General features: G+C 37.3%; 1 protein-coding gene across 6 annotated transcripts in view; it reads right to left on the bottom strand.

Moving 5' to 3' along the window:
- The window catches only part of DCAF6 (DDB1 and CUL4 associated factor 6), a 73,480-nt gene that overhangs the window by 30,559 nt on the left and 27,883 nt on the right, over window positions 1-15,038 (bottom strand). For 3 of the 6 annotated variants that reach the window (XM_077174578.1, XM_077174577.1, XM_054628071.2), the window contains exons 5-11: window positions 13,979-14,092; window positions 12,772-12,907; window positions 11,678-11,892; window positions 10,985-11,078; window positions 9,538-9,657; window positions 9,076-9,321; window positions 5,119-5,286 (exon numbers count right to left, since the gene is read on the bottom strand). In XM_077174578.1, the coding sequence (XP_077030693.1) occupies window positions 5,119-5,286; window positions 9,076-9,321; window positions 9,538-9,657; window positions 10,985-11,078; window positions 11,678-11,892; window positions 12,772-12,907; window positions 13,979-14,092 (1,093 nt within the window). The remainder of the gene's footprint in view (window positions 1-5,118; window positions 5,287-9,075; window positions 9,322-9,537; window positions 9,658-10,984; window positions 11,079-11,677; window positions 11,893-12,771; window positions 12,908-13,978; window positions 14,093-15,038) is intronic. The other 3 variants (XM_077174579.1, XM_077174580.1, XM_054628073.2) reach the window with 1 other exon arrangement.

Raw genomic sequence — 15,038 nt, 5'->3', positions numbered from 1 at the left:
AAACCTAATGAATGACAGTGATCCCAGCCATGCTTTGTTCCTCCACTCCAATCCTTTCCAAAAGCTCATATGCCCTTGTTTAAAAGGTATTTTGTGCTGCCAAATATTTCACTTGGCTGGAAAAGCACATCTCATCAACTCTGTAATTCAGACCTGTATGATCAGAAGACTGAACTAACGTATATTAATTAGAAACATTAAGAAATTACCTCTACTACCCTTACCAGCATTTCTGATTTTATTAAGACCTCACTCTATACAGCAGAAAGTAAAAAAGTAGGTATGTTTTGCCATGTGCATCATTCAACCACAGTAGGTGAAAATGAAAAGGTTTCCAGGTAGAAGTCCATGCCAAAGGGGGCTTACACCTCCCACATCTCACTGTTACACCCAAGTCTCCATACCACTCTGTGAATGCATTTCACTTTAATAAATGAATATTTAACCAACATATAGGAAACATCCTAAATACCTGAATTAGCATGGTTAACAATAGAGTTGTTTGTAGCAATTTGAAACCTCCTTGTTTTCTTTTCCAAGCACCCTGAAGCCACAGATCACCAGCACCCCCTCAAGTGGCTCTGCAGCCTGGAACCCCCACCTCAGGGAGGGGAATCAGCATGACCATGAAACCAGCCTAGAGAAGTTCAGGTAAATGCCTCTTTTTTTAATATATGGCTTTGTTTTGTAAAAGAAAAATCTGAAAATTTTACTTTCATAATTTCTTTTTAAGTTTTTTTAAAAAAAGTATTACCAAAACTGTGCCATATAGTTAAAAAAACAAACAAAAATCCAAACTCTTACCTGAGCCTTCACAGGCTGGGTCTACATCCCAATGCAGTTCACCACTGGTTGTAATGTCACCAGTACATTCTAAACTGGAGCACCACTTAAAGAGGGAACTGGAGATTCATAAATTTGGGGAACCTCAAACAGAAAATAGAAGATAATTTTAAGGTCAGTTATATGCTGAAGGATCTTCCTATAGTTTGGGCAATCAGCACCTGACTTCACCAAAATATTAGCATGCCATCTCAGTTTTGGTTGAAAAAAAACCTCTTCCTTGTATCACCAGCTTCAGGGTGAGGTCTAAAGCAGTGAGAATTGTTTTGAAGTCCTAAACATGATACATGTAGAGGAATCTAAGAAATTAAATACTTGATTTAATAACTATAAATAGTTGCTTTGCACAGTGAGTACGCTCTCACTTACACATTGTGCACTTCAAATATTATTTCTACATCTTCATATAAAATTTCTACATTGAAGTGTTAGCAAAGAATCTAATGATAAAAACTGCTGCCATTCCTTTGTTCTTCTCCAAAAGCTTTAACACAGAAATTAAGGTCCAGTTTGCTCTGCTTTAGAGACTCACTGTATAGATCAACCAAAAGCTTAAAAAAAAAGTCAATTTGCAGCACAGGTTCTGCAATATGCCATCATGCACATGGATATATCTGCATTCCACAGCAAATGCAGTATAAATCAAATTTTTTTCCTCAGGAAAAAAGGCTAATGTTGATTCATGGTTTTGTGGGTAAGATTAGGTACAATGACCACTGCAGGAATCTTTGATCTATAATATCTTTTTTCTTTTTCATTTCATGATCATTTCAAATTGAATTCCATCTCCTTAAAATTCTCAGAATGAGAAGTGATGTAGTAATGGCGATGCATATGTGGCATAGCAGCAATAACAACAGGTTAAAAATGTTTACTTTCTTTGTTGTTTGCATATAGCACATAAAAGCAGTTTTTTAAATACTTCACAGGATGTAAATGTTATGAAATGCCACAAAAATGCAAGGAAAAACTAGGTTTTTGAGGGAGAAATCATACAATAAATAAAAATCCATATTTACTGGATTATATTTACTGTAGTTTCCCTAATTAAATAAAGCAGTAACCAAGAATATCTGAATCTATTCAATACCTAAGCAAAAGCTTGAAGACAAAATAGACCTGATCCATGCAGCACACACTGCTTCTAAAATTCAGCCAAATTCCAAATTTAGTATCCACTAAAACAAAATCTCTGTCATCTGAGACCTTTTGTCTCAGAGTCAATCTCCCTTTCACATTCAAAACTATAAACTTTTGACCATATTTTTCTAAATAGGTTAACTACTACAGATTGATCTTACAAATGCTCTTGTAACTGGGAGACAGAATAACTACCACACAGTCTAATTTTCTATTAAACCTGCAAAAGCTTTCAGCTCTTGACATTTTCTACTTGTTATTTCTTACATGGCTGGGATATTTTTCTCTTCCTACTCAAGCTTCTGTGCCTGCAAAGATAAGGATTAATAATGAAGTACGAATCAGAAGAAGTGGCCTTAGTCTCACACTGAATTCCCTTCAAAATTGCAATTGCAATTTATACAGGTTTTATCGGAGCAGGGATTGAGAACTTGCAGACACATTTTGTGGTGTAATTTTTTTGTTTGAAAATTTACATCTAGTATGTGCCTGAAAATGGAATACCCGCCTCCTGACAGGGCAGCAAAGACAACCTTTCAGGAAAAAAAATAGAGACTGTCTCTGTATAGGAATTTATTACATTTAAAAGACTCCAAACAATTCAAAACTACTCACTTATTTTTCTCCTACTGTATTTCTGAATAACCAGCTAAGCACAGGGTTAGAAAACAATTGTGTCTATGGAGAAACAAGGGACCAAAAATGTGCAGATCTGGTTTTCCAAAGGAATAGATTATGAATAAGCAACTTACAAAAATAAATCTTGGGAGGTCAGAAAAGGAAAACAAAACAAAGTAACTTTCAAAAAAAGAAAAGAGCAAGTACAGAGAGTATTAGAGAATATCTCCATGTCCAAACTGCAGAAATCTTATTAAGTAAATAAAAAGTGCAAAGGAGATCCCCAGTCAAAAGAAATGAGCTTTGTTTGGTCCCTCCCAGAGCAGAGGAAGGAGGAATGCAATGAAAGAAGCTGACAAAGCACAACAGGAATATATTATTCTTACACATACAAATAGAAAGGAAAAGACAGTATAATCTTTTATCAAATTTCTCTAGAACTAATTGGCCAAACATATTAAATATTTTCAATTCTAAATTTCTCATTTTATAACTTCCACTGCTGAGGACAACAATTCCACCCACCAGACCAGACCTCAATAAGATACATCCAGATGGGCTGGAAGTCAGGGAGAAAAATGGTTCCCCTATTGTCTCCCCAGAAATAAATGTTTCCATAGCACTGAGTAAATCTGTCTTTCAAAGCAATTATTTAGTATGTAAAATGGTTAAATTTGCAAATTCATTGTCATGTAATTCATGATATCACAATGTAAAATGTAAATGTAAATTCATTTACATGCAGAAAGAGATAAATGCTTGAATATTAGTTTCCTCCAAGGCTGTGTCTGTGGCTCCTGGTGATCCCAAACAAAAGGACTGAATGTTTCCAAGAGTTCCCTTGAAGTTCTAACCATGTGGGAACTCAAAAAACTCCAAGAGGCAGTGTTGGGGAGGTCCAAACTATGTACAAGACCCCTCTGCCTCCAAATCAAAGCAATTACTCAGCTAAACCTTTCCATTTGTGGCACTATGGATCCCACCGTGCTGCAGGAACCCCACAGGCAACAGGGAGTAAAAAAATTACAATGCATCCTTGAAGGAGCACTAAGGAAGAGATGGGAGAGATGTACCAAGTGAAACCCAGACCAACACTCCCTTCAGAGATTGCAAAATCACCACAGAGAAACCTCCAGACATGGCTGTAAACAAACTTTATTCCCTACTTCAATTCAGTGGGAAGGAATTTAGCAAAAAAAAAAAAAAAATTAAAAATTAAGCCATTCTGAAAAGGAAATGGGAGATCAAGATTTATTGACTATGTTACAATTTTTCCTCTATCAATACTTAAATTTGAGTTAATAAATTCTGATATTCAGTTTGCTGGACAAAAAAAAAAAAAAAGACAAAACCAAAACTGGTAGATTTTTGAGGTGTGTTTTTTGTGTCCTGGCAGGAAACTGCATCCCCCTAGAAGGCCACCACTACCACTGCTGTTCCTGTTCTCCTACAGGTAAACAGGCACCCATGGTTGCCATCCCTAAGATAGGCACAGACCCTCCCAGGATGGACTGGTTTCCAAAACACTCTAAAACCTCACTGCAGTATTTTTTAGTGTAGAAAGTTATTCAAAATTCAGTAACTGCATATTGTGACTAGAGCATCAGCCACTGTTACATTAAATTGTTCTGTGGAGCTCCAGATTAAGGAATAGACTGAACCATGGCAAGATAGCTGTAAATGTGTGACACAATCCTTAAAAGCAATTTAGCCACATCTCAACTGTCACAGGATTTATCCACAGCAGAGACACTGCTAGACATGACTTTGCAACACAAAATACACTGAATTCTCACACAGCATGCAGCTCACTCATTTTTGCATGGTGCCATGACAAAGTTTGCTTCAAGTTTATGCTTTAGGGTTTGCCTCTTTATTCATATGCATGCTTCTGCCCTAACTTTCTCAAATATGTTATTGCAAACATATTTGAGGTGTTCTTGTAATCATTTTTAATTTCTGTAAGACAAGAGAGAAAGAGGATGGTGAAATGAAAAGTTGCTCTGTTAAAAAAAAGGAGAGTATATCTGGGGACTTTGGCTAGGTACGAGTATTTTCACTCCACTTATTGTAAAACCATAGCACTGAAGAGTGCCAAAACTCTGTTTTACTGAATTGTAACTCTGGTTTAGAACACATGCTAACCCAAAGCCAAGTCATAAATGTTACTGTTGGATCCAAGTAGCACCAAAACGCAATTTCAGTGTGCAATTCTCCTTCTACTCAGAACACAGCAATTTCTTGCTCAGCTGCTCTAACGACCATTGTGCAAGCCTGATACCATGCACCTGGAAAACCATTTCCACACGGTGTCACTCAACCCAAACATGTCAGATCAATAACCCTGTCCATCCAACCGCTTCCCTGACCATGTGATGATAAACACCACCACATGCAAGGCAAGACAAGCAGCGAATGCAGCAAATGCCTTGTTCTGGAGGAGAAGCATCTCAGCAAACAACAGCAGCACAAACTACAGCTACATCATCTGCTGGAGAAACCTTGGCAAGTGACAACCTGCTGCCTGAGGGTCCTGTGAGGAGCCCTTAGGGGTGGGCTGCTCAGAAGAGGAGGGCTGTGGTGCAGAACCCTCAGCCAGCTCTCGCTGTCTCTGCTGCTCTGCCTTCTTAAGCCTCAGTCGCTGCAGGCCCCTACGGATTATTGCTAACTCGGGTCCCATTAACTCTGACAAAAGGGAGGGAGACAGACAAAGGGGGGAAGAGAGAAGCATTGAGCAATCAATATATAGAACAGAGAGGAGGGGTGGGGGTCTGACCAAAGAGACAAGCAACAGGTACTAAGTGTCATTACAGTGAAAAAAAAAAATTACTGACAGCCAGAAATCATCAAATAGAAATATTGAAATTGGTTTTCTCTTCCTAAAGGCATGAATCACAGGATTTAAATGTCCAGGATTTGTGCCACACAATATAGCCCCCTCCCCATCTCCAGCAATGAAACCATTAAACAAAAAATTAGTTAAGGAAAATAGATACAGCCTGGTTAAATCAAAACAAAGCACACAACAGATGTATTCATTTTGGTGTTCCTAACACACAGAATAAATGAGAATATTTGGTGTAAAACTATGCAACTGTGGTCTACAGGTAGTGTTGCAAAATGAATGTAATAGCTTCCTGATAGTTCCAAAAAAAACCAGGTACATTTTGATCAAATCAAACTAGTGCAAGAAGTAAACTGGAACTATGGAAAGAGGTGGCAGAACAACAGCTAAACCAAAAAATTGACTTCTCCATGAATTCATTTTTAATTTCAGACATTGCCTGTACTTAAGGATTCACAGTCTGAAATCACTGTTAAGTGGTCCTACAGACAAAGTAATTTATAGGATCAGAAGCAATCCTTAGTAGCATCCTCTTAATAGATTATTCTTTTAGTCCCATCTTTAGAGGCTTCACTGTTTTCATCATTTTGTCTTTATTCATTTCCCAGCTAAACTATTTTGGTATGTTAAGTTCATTGCCTGATTACCAGTACTTTTGCAAACTGCTATAAAATGAGGTGACCAAGCAATTTTTTATTCTTTCCATGCTCTTTGCAGATCTCCTCCACTTACACAAGTGCTGTGTGGCAAGTGCTCCTCTTTAAATAACACAGATTGTGTCTTTAATAGCAGTGCCTGAATCACACAATGTTAAAATAGTAGAGAGCATTACACTGGCATGGGGCCTTTCAGCCAGGCAAAAGCTTAACAAATGTTCTGTAACCCTTATCCATACAGTGAAATGAACAAATTTTCTTTTATAAAGAGAAACAAACCCAAAACCAGAATCCAGTAATAGGAAAGTTAGTGACAAGCATCAGTTAAAATACGGAATGGTCATGAGGTTTAATGTACTTAGTCTAACATCATTTCTGGGAAAAACATACTCTCAGTTTATGGTTGAAAAGGTGTAACAAAAATAAAGACATAGATCCTAAAAGGAATATGGCATCAGGGAGATTTGCTCTGAATTATTTTCACAACCCAGAACCATTTATGGAAAGAAAAACTCCAAATAGCCCAGGGAATGCTTTTATGGGAATTTCAATGATGCCTAAAATTGCAGTTTTCAGTACTTGCTGCTGATTCAGTTCCACTGAGTTAAGAGACAGCCACAATTTAAGATGTAACAAGAACTACAATACCAAATATAAAAGCTGCTATCCTGGATATGCTCAGTGACAACACCTTTCAATATATTCCAGAATATCTAAGCAAATGTTTATTTTGCCAGCAAATGGAGTGAAGAAATAGAAATAAATTTTAAAAAACCCAGTTATTGTCACATTTCCATTCAAAATTTAAAAGCAGTTACCTTATATCAGAACACATATTAGGGTTAAGCTTTGTACTAATTAGACAACTGGGCCCCTGCATCCCATTCCCCGTGTGTACCTGGAATTTTATTTATGAGAAAAACTGTATTATATTTTACTGTTTGTTGTACCTAGTTTTTATTAGTGGTTTAAAACATCAGCATCTTAAAACTAATAAACAAAAATTAAAAGTTTCCACTGAATGGCACAAGCAGGGCAAGAAAATAAATTTGTAGTATTTTTCCTTAGTGACAAGCATGACAATCTCCAGCAATTGTTCTCATTAGATACATACATTAAAAATTATTCAAATGTTCTGGCAATAACAGGCTACTGAGATTTTGCACTGATTTTGTTGTTTAATTGTAACTTAAATGTTCAAACTTCTAGAATACATCTTCTGCTAAGGAAATCTATCCCACCAAGACCCAGCACCAAACCATTTCTGTACTGACTCATTTTTGGACACTTCATCTCTTAATTTTTAAAAAGTAATTCAGATATAGAAGCTCAAATGCTCACCACATGATCTGTTTTCTGGAACACCAAACCAACAATAAATTGGAACTGTATACTTATGCAAAGGTACTGTGATTTCAAACACAGGATTACCATGAGTGCCTGTGTTGAGTGTAGAAATGATTTATGGAAAGCTGTTTACAGGCCTGGGTTAGGAACTCATGCTCTGATTCTAAAGAAGTCATTTCCTGAAAACAAGTTCTTCATTTGCTGATTCTTTGCTACAATAGTCAAACTTGTAGCTGCCATGACTTTACACAAAATAGTGGCTGAAAACCTTTTTTCCTTCTTCCTCCTTCCAAAATGCTTTCCCAGTCACCCACTTCTTATAACACACCTCTGTCTGGGCTTCCTACTCAGCCCCACTGTATTTACACTATTCCTATTAGCACTTTCCCTCTCCTTTCACCCCAAAAAAGCAGCAGGTTTGATTCACCTTTAAAAGCAGGTGAACAAGCTCAGGGAATCCTGTCCTTGATGGAGAAGGCATGTTTCCAGATAGATTTATAGACTACAGACTGTGAGTAAATAAAATCTCACAACTGAGCACAGCCACAGGATACCAGGGTACATAAACCTTGCAAAATGGACATTCCCAATGCAGCCTGCTCATTCATAGACCCAGTGCTACCCCCCTGCCCAGGAGCCTCCCCTCTTCCTGAACTCACCATGGTACCCAAAAACTTGTTTTACAGTCATTCTAGTATCCCTTTTGCATTGCTTCTGAAACAGGATGCTTATTAGGTGTGCAAACACCTTGAACTACTACAATTATGCCTTCATGAGTCCTGTAGACAATTTTAAGCTGCCAATCTGACACCCTACTTAGATTTAGTCAAAGAATCTAACAAATATTATACAGCAAATTAGAAAGTATCCATTGTCTGTCAACCAAACCTCAATACCCCTTTCAAAACTAAATATATTCTGAAGTCCAAAGTAACACTGATAAAGAAGAAATAATCTTAGAAAAGAGCCAGACTAAGATATAACTTCAGCTTCATGCTAGCAGAATAAACTTTTGCTTAGAAATTCAAACACATTCAGACAAAAATATGTCTCTGGTCAGCATAGATTCCTTAAAATGCAGGCTAGAAAATGTATCACAATTCCAGAAATCCTCTCTGGCGCATTATATTTTTGAAACCCACAAAGTTTCAATGACATAGTTTGAAGCAATTATGTTTAATATGGTAGATTCTGACTCTGAAACATTGAGGATGGAGGTTCCTCCTGAAGGAGGCATCCCCTACCTCCCCTGATTTTAACATGCACAGGTTCTACTATTCATTGCACTGATACTGCTACAGCCAAATCCCAGTGGAAGAGGGCAAGATGTCACTATAGTCCATGAAGACAACAGTAAGTTTAGAAAAAAATAAGCAAAAAGTTTTTATTTCTACTTCAAAATACTGGTGATCCCCTTGCAAATTTCTTTTTCAGACAAAGGTATAGAGTTGATGGCTTTACTCTTTCTTTAAACCACAGCTGCAACCACCAGGTAACTATAAAACACCAAAGACTCATTAAGGATATGCAAGGAAGAAAACAGATGGAGATCAACTACCCAAAATATCCTAAAAGAGAATTGTTTCTTATTTTTCACAAGCAATGACAAGATGGATTTCTTCTCACCAGACTGATGCAGCACAGGCTGAGTTGAGGCCCCAAAAGAAGGCCTTTGTTCATTATCAGGAGAGGACAGTAATGAAGTTGAAGGGGGACTTTCTGTCGAAGATGATGTTGAAGGAGCTTGAGCTGACATGGTAGAAGAGGAAGATGATGGAAGCTGTTCAGAACCATCTACTTCCATTGCAGTTTCTGATTCTCTACTAGGTGCCATGTTATTAGTAGAAGGAGCATCAGTCCGATTAGTCCCACCTTTGATTAAAAATAGAACAAAAAAGCAAGAAAAAGAGCTCAAAAGTAAACTTACTCTGCCTCTAAAGATCCCTGTGCACTATCATTCCTATGGCAAATAAATGTGCTCAGCTCTTCAGTGCACTAAAATTTTATTTACACCTAGGAAAGGCTGATATTCCAAGCCTGCACATCCACTATAAACACAAGTTCTGTTGTTGAAAAGAAGGAAATCACCTCTGGAACGTGATCTTCCCCGTCCTCGATTGCTCTGTGCAACTTCACTGGCTTCTTCAAACCACCTTGACAGCATGTCTGACATCCTCTGCATCAGAGAGACATTGGGACTCTGCTCCCCTGTAGAACAAGTGGTGCTGAAGTTTCATCTACAAGTTTACCAAAAAGTACCTTTCCCCCCCTCATTTCTTCCAGGAATGGAGACCACCCCTCACCCCCTTCTCCCACAAGGAACAGTTCCCTTCAGCCTGTTCCCAATGCCCCTGTCTATCCTTATTTCCACAGCACAGGTTTCTGACCCTCTGCTGGGATCCCTCATTCCCCTCCTGTACAGCTCTGACCTTAAAAAATGGAATTGCAACAGCCAAAGAAAACAGACTAAAGGTGGCTACAGATGCCATAGGGAATATTATCAACATATTCAAAAAAAGATTTCAGAAGCCCACAGGCAACAGAACCACATGCAGATTGTGAAGGAGCAGATGAGATCACACCCCCCAGTGTTTCTAATCCAGTAATTCCAAATAATGGAGGAGCAAAAAGACAGACTAAGGTAAGAGGATAGGCTCACGTTCTCTCCCTAGAAAGCATCTCCTACTGCCTGTGTCAGGTACAGAATCCCAGACACTTCTACTCTAGTTTGGGGAAGCAGGAAAATGAGAACAACAGCACAGAAAATCTGGAAAGGGAAACTGTAGGCAGAAAAGGGTGGAAGATTTAAGGGAACTAGAGTAAAATGCTTGGAATTCCAGAGCATGTCAGATTTAAACAGAAACACATTATTAGATGAAAGTTAAGATGAGTGACAGAAAAGGCTCTGCCCTGCTTTGATATCCCAATTTTTGATACCCAAGCATTGCTTTGGAAATGCTTTATTTACTAAAATCTCAAGCAATTGAGTAATATATTATAAACATGAAAATATAAGCATAAAATTTAGTTATGTGTAACTGTGTAACTAAATGACATTATAAAAATGCAAAGTATAATATTAGAATCCTATTGCTTTGAATTCCAGTCCCCTAATGTAACCATTAAAGAGCATTTAATTTGTAATTGTGATTGCATATGAGGTGTGACTGGGAAAAAAAAGAAATAAGTGCTAGTGTTAGTCCCTGAGCAATGACAATGAAAAAAAAAGCTCTCCTTTACTTACAGCAGCCTAAATGAAACAATGTAATTTTCCTGCTAAGAATATTTTCAATATTTTCAATTTTAAGAATCATTGTACAATAGCAGCTCTGTGCTAAATTCTAAGAAAACCGTCTTAAGGCTTGGCTGATTGTTAACACAACGACAATCTGAAGCACGTATTTTGGGAATACGTCAGAAAAACCGGAAAATAAAACCCAAACCAAAGGAAGAAAAAAACCCCAAAATGAAACAAAAACCTAACAAAACACAGCAGCAAAGACAACAACCCCCCTTCAAATGCAAATGCTTTTACCATCTCTCTCTCTCTCACTCTCAGGCCTTGCTCTTGGCCCAGTATCTGACCAATCCCCTCTGAGCCTCAGACGTTTAACAGGAGGCTGACGTAACTGGGGGAGAGAAAAAAAGAGAGAAAAGCATCACACAGCTATTTATGTTCTACAGTACAGGATTCTAAGCCTAAATATAAATCTGCATTTTCTTAAGTCACCTAAATTCATATCTGTCACCAAAACACCGAACGTCAGCCTTATGTTCAGACTATCCATGAATAAGCAGAACACTTATCAACAAAATGCACAAGTTTGATCTAAACATCTTGTACTCCCTCATATCTGCCAGGAAATGATGACTTTTATCGAGGAGCATTAATGTCAAGGAATATGCTTCTCATGGCATGAAAAGTAACAGAACACAGAGTGACCTGCCAGCCTTGCTGGTCTTATGCACCAAAGTTCAGGCAGATGCCTTCTCATCTCTAAGAGAGGGAAACCAGACGAGAAGGAAAACCAGAGTGACAAAATGTTGTAAATAAATACATAAATATGTATTAAAAATACACAGTTTTTGTGACAATCTACTTGTCACACCTCAGTCTACGACCAGCAACATTATTTTCAGATTAAAGGGGAACACAATTGATGGTATTTCTTGTGTGCTGCAAGCTATAAAACACAAAAGATGAAAGGAGGTCATCTTAACCACTTGCCTCTTCCCTTCTCTCTTCTGCAGAAGGGACTTTAAGTTCTCGTGCTGTGTCATCCTTGGGATCAAACAAGTAAATGTAATCTGAGGAGTAGCTCACAAGGATCTCTTGGCCATCTTCACTGTAACACAGGGATGTTACCCTGCAGGATTTGTTGTTGAGATGAGGAGGGACAAAACGTGCCACCATTCCAACAGTGCCCCGGCCAGCATAATTCCCTATATATATATATATATATTAAAAAAAAAAAGAAAAAAAAAAAGAGAGAGAGAGAGGGGAAAGAGATGAGGAAGAAATGAATTACACATCTACTATTGCAAATTTGCAACAGCTTCAATAAACCCCTTATTTGGGATCCAACAAAAATGTATCCTGTAGTTTCTGCAATAATTTTGATCTGGAGAATGACGTATCAGATTTTACCATCTTAATTATTTTTGTTTACAAACTCCATGTACATTACAAAAAAAATAAAAGATGAAAACACACACACTTATATAAATGTCTCACACACCCACATGATGTTGTATGGAAGCTATCTGTCAAATGTGGCACAAATGGAAGTTTTAGAACCAAAACCCACGAAATAATGATGCAGATCCATATCTACACACAAATGAGAAAGGAATTTAGTGTCTTTGCACTACAAAGGCAAGCACAGTGCAGGATATTATGGAGTTCATGAGATCTCCTCCCATAAGAAGCATCAAGTTCCAGCATGGTAGAGTACAAGACAAGAACTTAATTAAAATTCAGGTGAACCACTGGAGGCTGCAATCCCTGGCTTTTTGGAATCCTGGAATCACACACGTTTCAAGACAAAATAAGAGACATTACAAAAAGCCTTTTTCTGCACTCAGTACACAATGCATTCACAATACACATGAGATGCATGAAGAGATTAGACTTATTCTTTGAAGATTTTTGCATTAGGAAATATTAGAGTGAAATGACTCTACTATTACAAGCCATAGTTCACAGAAGGAAGCTACACTTTTGCAGTGTTACACTTGAGTCATTCACCACCTATTTTGAAAATAACCTGAATGTGGCACAGCCAGTGGGTAGAAAGGCTCACTGCACAATGTGGCTCCTACCTGTTGCCCTTGTGCCAAGCATTCTCCTGTCATAGATCCTCACTGAGCTGTCAGAACAGCCTACAGCCAGGTAGTAGGGGATGGGTGGACAGATAGCAACAGAGGTGGCAGCACGACGACAGTTTATTAAAATATCCTGGAACACACAAAAATGCAGCATTGAAATAATAGCTCTGAACACTTGAAGTATAATTCTTTGTTTTGTTTTGTTTCACTACACAAGCCCCTCCCTTAGTCAAGCAGATTTTGAGAAAATAGGTCTGGCCTGTGAAGGTAGATCATAAATGTGTTATCAGAAAAGCCACTGCACAGAAGGAAAACTATCAGAGAAAGAAAGCTGGTACCAGAACAACTGAAAAAGAAACCTAATCAAAACAAAAACACAGGAACATTTAAAAATAAGCTAAACAGACTTATAAACTAACTACCTTGCACCTTGCATTTTCTTATGGAAACACAGTAACTGTGGAGGTGGAAGAGTACTAAATATGCAGAAACAGTTTAAATCAATTAAAGGATTAGAGGAGGTTCCATCTACAGGCCAATAACTAGGTAAAGGGGAAAAAAATTAAAGAAACCCCTAGAACTGGTAAATGTGCACAAGGCTGAACAAAATTAATCAAGACTAGCAATACATACTTTGATAATTTTGTTCCAATTCAATATTATAGTTTTTTCTAAAATTCAAACACAGTGGACACTGGTAGTACCAGTAATCTAATATAATTCATTACTAAATCTTTTATTACAGAGGGACAAAGGATGCTCAAGAATACAAGGCTGCAAGTGCTTCTCAAGGCTCATTTTTTGCCTCCAGTTTTGCATTCTACATTATTAGTGTAAAGCAGACTAAAAGATTCAATTTCAACAGACAATTTTTTTCTACCATATCTGAAGCCTCACACCAAAGCATTTTTATAAATTTTTTTAATTAAAAAAATGCCAAAGGATATAAAAAAATTTTAAAAAAAAAAGAAAAAAGACTCCCCAGATTTTATTGTTTCTTGGGAAACATACTGTCATCTCTACCAATGACCCTGAAATCTATTATTTCTAAAAGCTTTACCAGAATTCATATCATGTGTTTGTGTGATGCACAGCTCTACATTTAGGTAATCTTTTTATAAGATTTTTATTACTATTTTATTTTGCCTATTTTATTATTATTATTTTTAAAGAAATCTTTATTAAAAGGTTTCATTCTTACATCTTTACAATCTTCCTTTGTGCAACTTGTTTTGATGCGAGTATCAAACCATCTCACAGTGCCATCCTCACCACAAGAGAGGAAAGTGTAGGGATCATTTGGTACTGTCATAATCTGCTCAAAAGAAAAAAAATAAGATTATTAATGCCTCCAGAAATAACACTAAATTAAAAATAAAAGCATCAATATTTGGAGCAGCAGTAAGGCAGTTAGGACTCAAGTCAAGCTTTCCAGTGAAGTAATGAGAAAAAATGAAAAACTGATGATGTTTCCTCATTTTCAAGAAAAGGTTTGAACTGTTGAAGTCAAAGGAAACTTTTAAATGTCACATAAGATTAAATTTCCATAGGTCAAGGCTTACAGTTGTTTCTATTATCTTTTAATGCATAACATACATTTACTGCAATCACTTTTCAGATAACTTATCAGTTTGCTGCAACAATCAACAAAAGCTCTGTTTATTCTCTATCAAGTAATAGGAGACAATTACAAACAAAGTCCTCAGAAGTGTGAATGCCTTGAAAATACTAAATGGCTTTTATTCCCATTGGGCTATTCCTTTACATCCTAGGTAGCTCTCTGCAGCAAGTCTGCATTAAAGGCTGCTACCAAGCTACCTCCTCACTGCAATATTTTTTTAATTTTTTTTTTTGAGAGAGCACTGTACTGAACCATTTTCCTAAGCTCAGCTCTTCTCCAGCCGGGGACAGCTCAGAGGGAGTCTCACATGAATGGCTTCACTCAAAGCCTCCTCAAGACAAGATAAAAAGGCAAGTGACCATAATGTTAAATATGACCTGAATTTCACAGGTCAGTGAATGCACAGGAAATGCCAGTTTACTTACACTCTGTCTCTTAGAACAGAAAACAGAGAATGTTGTGGCAGTATTTTTATTCTCCTACACTCCTGCTACTATCAGTAGACATTTATAAAGCAACAACAATGGCTAACTGTAATACATTCATGGAACACAGAGCATGAGCCATTCTTTAACATTTTAAATGAGATGATTTATCACCCCCACCTCCCAAAATTCTTAATAAAAGTAACTTAATGATA

This window comes from Agelaius phoeniceus, chromosome 2, assembly GCF_051311805.1.
Source record: "Agelaius phoeniceus isolate bAgePho1 chromosome 2, bAgePho1.hap1, whole genome shotgun sequence".
NCBI lineage: Eukaryota > Metazoa > Chordata > Aves > Passeriformes > Icteridae > Agelaius > Agelaius phoeniceus.
The sequence above is the reverse complement of the archived record's forward strand: the minus strand, read 5'-3'. Positions and strand labels throughout refer to the sequence as shown.